This window comes from Peromyscus eremicus, chromosome 3 (genome assembly GCF_949786415.1).
Source record: "Peromyscus eremicus chromosome 3, PerEre_H2_v1, whole genome shotgun sequence".
NCBI lineage: Eukaryota > Metazoa > Chordata > Mammalia > Rodentia > Cricetidae > Peromyscus > Peromyscus eremicus.
The window spans coordinates 39,891,127-39,901,830 of record NC_081418.1 but is presented as its reverse complement, the minus strand read 5'-3'; the positions used below and the strand labels follow the sequence as shown (position 1 = coordinate 39,901,830).

The 10,704-nt window shown below is 53.5% G+C and overlaps 2 protein-coding genes across 3 annotated transcripts; one reads left to right on the top strand and one right to left on the bottom strand.

Annotated features, from left to right (window-relative positions):
• The first annotated feature begins 35 nt into the window (after nt 1–35).
• Nucleotides 36–10,083, top strand: Gcc1 (GRIP and coiled-coil domain containing 1). 2 transcript variants are annotated; one of them, XM_059257451.1, is made up of 3 exons: nt 36–109; nt 6,422–7,519; nt 8,748–10,083. In XM_059257451.1, exons 2-3 carry the CDS (start codon nt 6,488–6,490, stop codon nt 10,068–10,070), a joined length of 2,355 nt encoding a protein of 784 aa, XP_059113434.1. In that variant the 5' UTR covers nt 36–109; nt 6,422–6,487; the 3' UTR covers nt 10,071–10,083. The 2 variants fall into 2 exon arrangements, with proteins under 2 accessions (XP_059113434.1, XP_059113433.1); XM_059257450.1 differs by lacking the exon at nt 36–109 and having other exon boundaries at nt 6,027–7,519.
• On the bottom strand, nt 1,245–4,350 carry Arf5 (ADP ribosylation factor 5). Its single transcript, XM_059257455.1, has 6 exons — nt 4,182–4,350; nt 3,579–3,659; nt 2,933–3,042; nt 2,501–2,572; nt 1,871–1,996; nt 1,245–1,748 (listed from the first exon to the last, which is right to left on the bottom strand). Exons 1-6 carry the CDS (start codon nt 4,246–4,248, stop codon nt 1,662–1,664), a joined length of 543 nt encoding a protein of 180 aa, XP_059113438.1. The 5' UTR covers nt 4,249–4,350; the 3' UTR covers nt 1,245–1,661.
• Nucleotides 10,084–10,704: the final 621 nt, after the last annotated feature.

Below are 10,704 nucleotides of genomic sequence, written 5' to 3'. Positions count from 1 at the left end.
GTAAAGGTTGCCTCTTATCCCACCACAGTGGGGAAAGGGCACTGGCCTGGTAGCATCAATCCATGGGCCAAAGGAAGTGGGTCCAGAGCTCTGGACTCCAAGCAATGAGGTAGGATTAAGCTGGGAATCAGTACTGCAAACTGTGGCTTTGGGCCCATCCCTCCCTTTCTTATTAACAAGCTAGGAATCAACCTGTTTCCTTAACAAGGGGGTTCTGCTTGGCTCTCTGGCTCAAGTTTCCTTCCTTCCTTCCTTCCTTTCCTTTTTCTTTTTCTTTTTTTTTTTCTTTCTTTTTTTTTTTTAAATCTATTCGTCTTTAGGGATCTTGGGAAGACAAGGTCAAGCTGTTTTGGAAATTACTTTGCAGCGAAGGTGAGGGAAATGGACACATAACCACTGAGGATGAAATTGCTCTTCTGACTTTAAAGGCTCACAAAGCACGGCCTAGGTGCAGGGAATTTCAGCACTGGGCTTCAGCAACCTCAGCTGTGTTACAGGTGAACTGGCTGGGCAGAAAGCCAGATCTGCCGGAAAGGATACCAGCCACACCCCTAACCCCCAAAGGCTCTGCTGGATCACTTCCTGCAAAGCTCAGGGAGGAAAAGCTTAGCCTAGAACCTAGACAAACTGAAATTATGAAAAGAAATGGCGGGGCCACAGGTCTTGTTTAAACTTTGTTGGGATCCACAGGGAAACAGGCAGTCTTGCTTGTGGAATAGCCCAGAGCCCTGGTCTTTTACATGTCCTTCTTGATTCTGCATAGATGGGGTCTTCCCAGTGGTTCCCAGCAAAGGCACCACCCGTGTTCTGTCAAATAAGGCCATAGATGCTGCCCAGTGTGGAATCCTCCGGGTAATTTTAAACACGCATGTTGTTGGGGAAGGCTTCGGACCAGATCGATCATTTTTCTTAAGAGTGTCTTGGGACCTATCTTTTTAATGTCCATTTCTCCCCTGTGTACAAAGCTACCATGAAGAACGGCTAAGTAGCTAGATAAGAGATAGGAAGCAGACTCTGTGATTTGTGGAATGAGAAAGGTGGATTCACCCCCTTAAACAACATTCCTCAGAACTGAGGAAGAAATGCACTTCCTCCCCTGAAAACACTACAGGGAGAAGCTGAGGAAGAAAAGGGCTTATGTGTGTTGACCTCACAACTTCAGCGGCTTTGAGCCTCTCCCACATCGTCTTTTTGTACCCAGAGGAACTCAGCTTCCCAACTTCCAGGCTACAGACAACGCCGGGTACAAACCACAGCAAATTTATTACTCAACATCCAGTTCCACGGCATAGCACCACCCGGAGCCCTCAGTTTCCTCCCCCCAAACCTGGCCCCAAGGGTACACCCAAAACAGAAAAAAACCCAAAAAAAACCAAAATGAAATCCAATCCAGATCCCTGCTCCTCCCCCGGAAGAGGGGGCCCTGGCCAGGAAGCCCTTCCACAGGTCCCAGCAGGCAGGAGAGCAGAGCCCTCTGCGCCCGGAGAGCAAGGCTCTGGGCTCCAACGACAAGAGAGAACATGCAGGCAGGAGCAGGAGCAGAGGCCTGTCTGTGGGGAGGAAGAGTGGGAAAGAAGGGCACTGCCTGAGGAGTCCGGGAGTCTGGTCACCCCGGGATGCACGCGGGAGCTTCCGGGCAGCAGGGGCCTGCCCCTGGCTGGCTAACGCTTTGACAGCTCGTGGGACAGCCAGTCCAGCCCGTCGTACAGGCCTGTGCCTTGGGTGGCACAGGTAGCCTGGACGTACCACTGTAGGAAGGAAGAAACAATAAATCAGCACCGGGGAAGCAAAGGGGGTACCTTTACACCTCGGTCCAGCCTGGGCTCCCGAGGAAAGGCTGGACCCAGCGCAAAGGGGACAAGACCCTTACCGTGCGGCTACGCAAGTGCTGAAGCCCCAGCTTGTCTGTCAGCTCGCTCACAGGCATGGCGTTGGGCATGTCCTGCTTGTTGGCAAACACTAGCAGCACAGCATCCCGGAGCTCATCCTCCTGCAGCTGAGAGGGTGGGAGACGGGACGGGACCCACGGTTCCAAGGAGTCCTAGGCTCCCTGCTGACTACATTGCAGGGGAGTTCCCTTTTCTACCTGCCAGGTTCTTGGTAGGAACAACGGTGTACTGTGCACTTCATTGCTGAACACAAGACAGTTATAAGCAAACCCCTAAAATTTACCTCCAGAAAGCCTTCTAATTTAAGAACTTGGCTCTAAGTGAAAATGACAAAAATTCCAAAAAAAACCCCAAAAAACAAACAAAAAAACCCCCAAAACACCAAGAAATGTGAGAGGCTGTTTCTCTTTACCATACGTAACCCCTCCCCAACTCCTTAGACTTAGAAAAGTATTTAAATGAAAAAGACCTGTTCAAACTGGGTGAGATGCAATTTACCCAGGACCACAAAGAAAACCTCACATTCCCTGCCCAGAGTACTGGACTTCCATACCACCCCAGAGAACGCTGTCCCCAAGCCAAGGGCCCAGTTCCCAGATCCGGATACTCACCATCTTCTGGAGTTCATCAGCAGACTCCTGGACCCGCTCTCGGTCATTACTGTCTACCACAAAGATGAGGCCCTGGGCAGGAAGAAGGGAAGCAGGAGGGCTCACTCCCACCTATGGCCAGCCCTAGCCTGGCCTACTCTCTAATTCACTTGTACCAATCTTTCTCATCTAGTAGCTTTCTATTGAGGGTCTTCAGGGACCACCACAAAGATAGAGGAAGCAAGGTAAAAGATGTTCTGTTTGAGAGCTACATGAGACAGCGTGGTCCTAGAACCCTGCTTCCTGGAATAAGATGAGGGTGAGTTCTTAAGGAGTAAAACCTAGCTAAGCAAAGGGGAGCGCGGTGAGGGCCCAGGGCTCAGCCAGCAGTTCAGTCCTGGTCCTTGGAACCCTCTCCCAGGGGCTGCCCTCCACCCTCCATCTCCACTCCACCTGAGTGTTCTGGAAATAGTGCCGCCACAGAGGCCGAATTTTGTCCTGGCCTCCGACATCCCAGACTGTGAAACAGATGTTCTTATATTCCACTGTTTCCACATTGAAGCCTGCAGATTTTTTTTTTTAAGGAGAGAGAGAGAGAGAAAAAAAAAAAAAGTCCCTTAAGGAACTCACTAAAACCACTCGGATCAGCCGGGCTGTGGTGGCGAACGACTTTAATCCCAGCACTCAAGAGGCAGAGGCTGAAGGATCTAGGTGAGTTGGAGGCCAGCCTGGTCTACAGAGTGAGATCCAGGACAGCCAAAGCCACACAGAGAGACCCTGTCTTGAAAAATAGCACAAAACCAAACCAAAACAAAACAAAAAACCCATGCAGATCTCTACAGGCACACAAACCCAGAGGGCAATGACCAAGGCCAAAGGGAATAGAATCCAGAAGGACCGGAGGTCAACAGATACGCTAGGCTTATGGTCCACGCCTCAGGCACCAGCAGGCACATAGAGATACCGTGACCCACTTCTCAAGTAGCTGTATCTGGTGTCAGGGTCAGGAACAGATAAGGGCCTCAGCAGAACTGCGAGCAGACCCGGAGATGGCCCGACGCGACATTCTCGCAAACCCTTGCCTCGGTCCTGGACTCACCTATGGTGGGGATGGTGGTGACAATCTCCCCCAACTTCAGTTTGTACAGGATGGTAGTCTTGCCAGCAGCATCCAAGCCAACTGCAACGGAGAGGGGCACAGAATGGAGACGGGAGCGAGGGAGCCCCCTAGAGACCAGGGAAAGGGAGAGGACTGGCCAGCTGATGGTGATGGGGGCGGAGAGCGGGAGAGCCTCCAGGTGCGAGCTGTTCTCCACCTTCCGGGCCTTGAGGACAGTCTGGGTGGCGAGTGCCAACTCCTGCCCCTCAAGTGGCCGAGGGGCGAGAGGGGCTTGGGAGGTGAGGGGCCCAGGAGGAAGGCCGCGTTCCTTTGAAAAGTCGTTTCCAAGGGCGGAATCCTCCCTTCTTTAGCAGCCAGGCTGGGGCGGAGGAAGCGTCACCCCACCCAGGCCCCAGCTCCGGGTTTCAGGCCCGGGGCCGACGCCGCAGATCCTGGCCTGCACAGGAGCGCAACCCCAGAGGCTTTGGTGGAGGGGTGTCTCGGGGTCAGGGTACCAGGTGAGCGGGGCTGGAGGGACGCGGGGGCGGGAGGGCTGCGGCGGGGCCGGCGCCCCATCCGGGCCGCGCGCTCGATCTGCCTCACCCATGAGGATCCGCATCTGCTTCTTCCCGAAGATCCGCGAAAAGAGCGCGGACACCGTGAGGCCCATGGTGGGGCCCGGGGCGGGGGTGCGGGCAGGGACGCGGGGTGAGGGCTGGAGCCGGCCGGCCGCGGGGGGATGGGGCGCAACAGCAGAAGGAGGAGGCGCCGCCGCCGCCGCCGCCGCCTCCGCCTCCGCGCGTCCGGGCCCGCCCGACGTCACGTGGCCCCGCCCCTCCGGGCCCGCCTCGGCCCCGCCCCCTGGCGCGTTTGCGGAAGAACTGAAGTCTAGCGAGGCCTGGCAGCCTTGCCCGGGCCTCAGAGATTGGGAAGGGAATTGTTCTGGGTCTTCGAAGACTGCAGGATTTTTGCTTTATTCTTCAGTCATAGACTTCCATTCCTAAGAAGGCTCTGGCAGGGACGAAAAATACGTTGAAAAGGTTCTCAGAGTAGCATCTTCTCTTTTGTTTTGAGATGCCCACTACGTCTATGTAGCCTTGGGTGGCCTGGAACTTGCTATGTAGACCAGCCTAATCTCGAACTCACAGAGATGCAGCTGCCTTGGCCTCCCGAGTAGATTCTTAAAACAGAAATACTTTCTTCATCCCTATTTCACTATTATCTCTCTTTTTATGAGACTCCTCACAGGCTTCCTGCCCCCTTGGTACCTTCACAATGTCACGGGCGCCTTTTTTTGTTTTTTAGGCCCTCCCCACTGGTATTTCGAGTTTGTGCGTGGGGGTGTGTAGAAGTCAGAGGACAACCTGTGGGAATATGTTCTCTCCTTCGACATGTGGGTTCTCCTGATAGAACTCAGGTCAGGTCATTGGGCTTGGTGGAAGGTACCTTTACTGCTGAGCCGTCTTACAGGCCCCACGAGAGTCTCGATGGAGTCCTCTTGCAATTGAAATCGTTTAGTGTCTTGTCACCCAGGATGAAATCTAAATGCCTTTAAGTGGGGTCCTGCCCTTTGTTCCAGCCTCATCAGTATCCGCTCCTCTCCCACGCCCTAGGCTACTGCTTAGGAATGATTCTTGGTCCTTGCAAACTTTTCCACTTTCCTTGATACTAGTTTCCCACATCGGAATTTACTTGGCAGTCTTTACTCATTCTTCAAACCCCAAAATGCTTTCCCTAAGAGTCTCTGCTCTTCCTTTAGACAGGGGCTCCATCTCTTTTATACCATTCGACTACACCCATACATGCTAGTGTGAGGAAAGGATCTACTTGTTTGCGCGTCTGGTTCCTTGCTGTTACAGGTTTCTTGGGGGCAAGGCCATGTTTCTTTAGGGGTGCCATCTGGCATAGCACTTAATATGTTGAGAAGTGGACTGAGATAGTATTCCTAAACTTAGTAACTGAGTGACACTGGACAAGTTACCCTTCTGTACTGTATGTTCCCACAACTGTAAATTGGTGCTAATGATATCCTCTGAACAGAATTTTGCAAAGACTGAAAAGCAAAAACTCTTGTGAGACCCCTAGCATATGCTGTTATTAAAGAGGGACCTTATGTCGTGCCCCTCTAAAAGCAGAACTAAGGAAGGGAACCATTATGGTTTATGTTCGCTAGGTGCTGGCCTAGTTTTCCTAGTATGAGCCCTGTAGCTTTTTAGGGACATGTTGCACCTTGCCCCAAATAGTTGTATGCTTCTTTCAACCGGGGATTTGGGGGCAAACGCAGTGCGACGTCGCCCCCTGTCGCTCGCTGGTGGTAGTTTGAGGGCCAAGTCAGGCATCTTCTCCCAACCACCGCTCAGGTGTTCTGGACTTTGCTTTTCCCAACTCTCCCGGCGGGGTACTCCCTCTCCAGGCCGTCCCCACTCCCTGGCGGCGGAAGCCCCGCCCACCTCGCGCACACTGGAGGCGGGGTCTGTGGCGTTTGGCCGCCGTCACTTCCAGTGGACCCGGAAGCGCTGCTGTGTCGGCGGCCAGGGTTGTTAGGAAATCGTGATGGACCCGAGCTTAGTGTGAACCCTGGGCCGATCCTGGGCCGAGGTGGGCGGGCCTGGGTTGCGGTGGCCAGCGGAGCGGCTGGGGCGGAGCGGCCCCTGGGCCGGTATTGGAGAGCCGTGGCTGAGCGCTTCTGCGGGGCCAGCGTTGCCCCGCCCCCAGGTTGGAACCGGCTTCCACCTTCCGCCAGGCTCTGCAACGCTTTTGCTTGGCCACCGCGGCCCCTCAACCCGCCCGGACAGCTGGGGGTGCGCCCTGCGGCCAGACGGTCCTCTCCGCTTCACTTCTAGATGTTATTGCTGCTCTGTCCAGGGCTGCCAGAACGCTGACGTGGAGCAACCCACTCCAGAACCCCCATGGAGAAGTTTGGGATGAATTTCGGGGGCGGCCCAAGCAAAAAAGACCTGCTGGAGACCATAGAGACACAGAAAAAGCAGCTTCTCCAGTACCAGGCAAGGCTCAAGGATGTGGTCCGCGCCTACAAAAGTCTGCTGAAGGAGAAAGAGGCCCTGGAGGCCAGCATCAAGGTACTGTCGGTATCCCACGAGGCGGATGTAGGCCTTGCAGGTGCGCAGCCTCCAGGCCTCACGTTTCCTGACTCTGTGGATGATCGGTGCTCCACTCACAGTGAGGATAGCACCGGAACGGCCACTAGCTTGGATACTACAGCCAGTCTCACGAGTATCAAGGGTGAGTTCGGGGTCGAAGATGACAGAATGGCCCGTGGACCACTCCCTGCAAAGGCCGAAGAGGCCAGTGGGTCAGAGAGTGGCGTTAGTAGTAGCAGTGGGGATGGGCCGTCTGCAGGTAGTGAGATGGACAAAAGACTACATCAGCTGAAGACTCAGTTGGCTACTTTGACCAGCTCCTTGGCCACAGTCACCCAGGAAAAGTCCCGCATGGAGGCATCTTACCTGGCGGACAAGAAGAAGATGAAACAGGACTTAGAGGATGCCAATAAAAAGGCAGACGAAGAGAGGGACCGTCTGGAGGGAGAACTGAAGGGGTTGCAGGAGCAGATAGCAGAAACCAAAGCCCGGCTGATCACACAGCAGCATGATCGTGCCCAGGAGCAGAGCGACCATGCCATGATGCTGCGTGAACTACAGAAGCTGTTGCAGGAGGAACGGACTCAGCGCCAGGACCTGGAACTTCGGTTAGAAGAGACCAGGGAAGCCCTGGCCGGGCGGGCGTATGCAGCTGATCAGAGAGAAGGGTTTGAACTGCAGACCAAGCAGCTGACCCGTGAGGTAGAGGAACTGAAAGGTGAGCTGCAAGCCATTCGAGATGAGAAGAACCGACCAGACCCCCGGCTGCAAGAGCTTCAGCAAGAGGCGGCCCGTCTTAAAAGCCATTTCCAGGCTCAGTTGCAGCAAGAAATGAGGAAGGTAATTATTCTCGTATCCTTCAAGCAATCGTTTTAACTTACCTAGGAAATATTAGGATTTTATTCTTTTTCTTTTGTCCATTAGAATAGATCTCTCTCTGTCTCTCTGTCTCTGTCTCTGCCTCTGTCTCTGTCTCTGTCTCTGTGTGTGTATGTTTCATAAGGCAGGGTCTCACCGTGTAATCCAGTCTGGCCTTGAACTCACAGAGAACTGCCTGCTTTTCCCTGCCAAGTGCTGGCATTAAAGGCACCCTTCTTCCCACCTAAGATAGCGTGTTGCTCTTGTCAAGGATTGCCTGGTGCTTTTTAGCCTCTCGAGTTCTGGGTTTGCAATCTGGTTCCACATTCCCATCATGCACTCTGATGTTTGATGCCAACTGAAAAATTCCACCTGTGAGCCCTAGGAAATCTTGTTTCGTGTAGTGTCCTCACAACAGGAAGAGGAGTTTCTGAGTATTTCTGGGTCTAAGCCAGATAGCCTTATCTAGGCCTCTGGATGCTGGCGCCTTACCAGTTGTGCTGTTTGAGACAATATTGGGACAGCCATGTAGTGAAAAGATGTGTATCTTGAAAAGTGTGTGCTTATAGGTAGAAGGACTGAAGGAAGCAAAGGGGATTTTCCCAGAAAAAAAAAAATGTCTTGTGTATGTCTTTGGCCAAGGTTTGCAGTTTTAGAAAATGACTGTTTCATAGTGGTTTTTTTTTTTTTTTTTTTCCCCAATGTAGAGAGGAATCCAACTTGGTTTTGAATTTCCAGGAATGTTGGGAAAGGGAAAGAATGTTACATAACTTCTTTAAATAACTTGGGAAGTACACCTTTAGCAGGAACGTACTTTGTATTCAAGCTCAATGAAAAAATGGAAAACTATCATAGAAGTAGCACATATACAAAGGAACTTCAGTTAAAAATCCCCAGTTCCCAGCCTGGCATTGGTGGCACACACCTTTAATCCCAGCACTCGGGAGGCAGAGGCAGGCGGATCTCTGTGAGTTTGAGGCCAGCCTTGGCTACAAAGAGAGTTCCAGGACAGCCAGAGCGGTTACACAGAGAAACCCTGTCTCGGGGGAAAAAAAAGGAAACAACAACAAGAGACAATCCCAGTTCCCTGTGGTTCCAGGCCACCCTCATCCGTGACCCTTCACTCCTCTGCCTTGCGCCTCCACACCCTGGTGACCCTAGGGTTTTGTGACTTCCCTGGATGCACTGTCACCTGTCCTTTGCTTTGCAGACAGCCCTTGCGGAGGACCAGCTTCGCCAGCAGTCCCAGGTCGAAGAGCAAAGGGTAGCAGCCCTGGAACATCAAATCGCTGAGGTGTCTGAACTGCTGGGCACCTACGAGAAAGCCAAACAGAAAGACCAGCTGGCCATCCAGAAGCTGAAGGAGCGGATTGTGCAGCTGGACCTGGAGAACAAAACACTGGCCCTTGCCGCCTCTAGCCGGCCCTTGCTCGACAGCCACGGGGATGAATCCAATCTGGATGTCAATGTCTTGAAGGATAAGATGGAGAAGCTCAAGAGACTCCTGCAGGTCGCAGCTAGGAAAAGCCAGGTGACCCTGGATGTGGAGAAGCTCTGTGACCCTGAGATAGTGCCCAGCTCTGAGGCTGCTGACGGGGAAAAGGCTACTGCGCTCTACTACCAACAGGAGCTGAGGCAGCTGAAGGAGGAGTTTGAGCGTTACAAGATGAGAGCCCAGGTCGTGCTTAAGAGCAAGAGCACCAAAGATGGGAACCTGGCGAAGGAGCTGGAGGCAGCGCAGGAGCAGCTCGCTGAGCTGAAGGAGAAGTATATCTCCCTGCGGCTGTCCTGTGAGGAGCTTGAAAGCCAGCACCAGCAGGAGGCCGAGCACTGGAAGCAGGAGCTGGCCCGGCTGCAGCAGCTCCACCGGCAGGAGCTGGAACACAGCCAGCTGGACTTCAGGGACCGCACACTCAAACTGGAGGAGGAGCTGCATAAGCAGCGGGACCGGGCCCTGGCTGTGCTGGCTGAGAAGGACTTGGAGCTGGAGCAACTGCGCTCTGTGGCCTTGTCCTCTGGGTTGCCGGGACGCAGAAGCCCTGTGGGTGGAGTGGGTGGTGTGGGTGGTGTGGGTGGTGGAGGTCTTGGGGACGCGGCCGACACAGCGTCCTCGGAAAGCCTGACCCAAGCCCTGCAGCTCGCTGCGGCCAGTGAGCCCACTTTCTTCCTTTATGCTGAGCAGTTGGCCCGAAAGGAGGTGGAGATCACATCCCTGAGGAAGCAGAAGCACAGGCTGGAGGTGGAGACCCACCAGCTGCGGGAGCGGCTGCTGGAAGAGGAGGAGCGGCACCGAGAGGAGGTCGGAGCCCTGCAGAGCCACATCGAGAAGAACATGAGGGACCAGAGCAGGGAAGGAGCCAACCTGGAGTATCTCAAGAACATCATCTACCGCTTCCTCACCTTGCCAGACAGCCTGGGCCGCCAGCAGACGCTCACCGCCATCCTCACGATCTTACACTTCAGTCCCGAGGAGAAACAGGAGATAAAGCGGCTCCCGAGTGGTGGGAGCTGGTGGCCTTCTGGCAAGAGATGATACCTTCTCCCAACTCCTGAAGTCTCTGTGCCTCTTATGTGGGAAGGGCAGGCTCGGATTTCTGCTGCCTCTTCTCTCGAATTCTCATGTATTTCTTCACTGTGTTGAACTCAGAGCAGTTCAAACTAGGGTGGGATTTTCTGCCAAGTGCCATTAATGCAACATTATCCTTGGGCTCTAGGGACACTGCAAGTGTTGAGACAGCGTCTTCTGGTGGTGTGTGTGTGTGTGGAGTAGGTTAGGGAGAGAGGCTGCGGCTAAGAGGTGCAAGTTAGGGAAGCGGTGAGAATCTTTAGAAATAAGATGCTTTGTTATGCTCCTAGCTCCGAGCTAGGAGTAAATGTGACTCCCAGAGGAGTTCAGCTGACTTTGGAACATACACAACAACTGTGTGTGTATTCCTTGTCAGTCAGAGTCGGGCCCACTTTTGTCCTAATTTTTCTGGGGACATAAAATCAAGCTAGAAAGAGACCAGTAAATTAGAAATAGTAACCGTTTGTCCAAAGGGCTGTGGAATAGTGAGTTCATCCCTGAACTTGGAACCCTGGTTCCAGGAACCAGCCCACCACTGGTGACCATCCTAGAGAGGGTCCTGAGCACTGATGTGAGCTTAGAGATTTCCCAAGTGATCTGA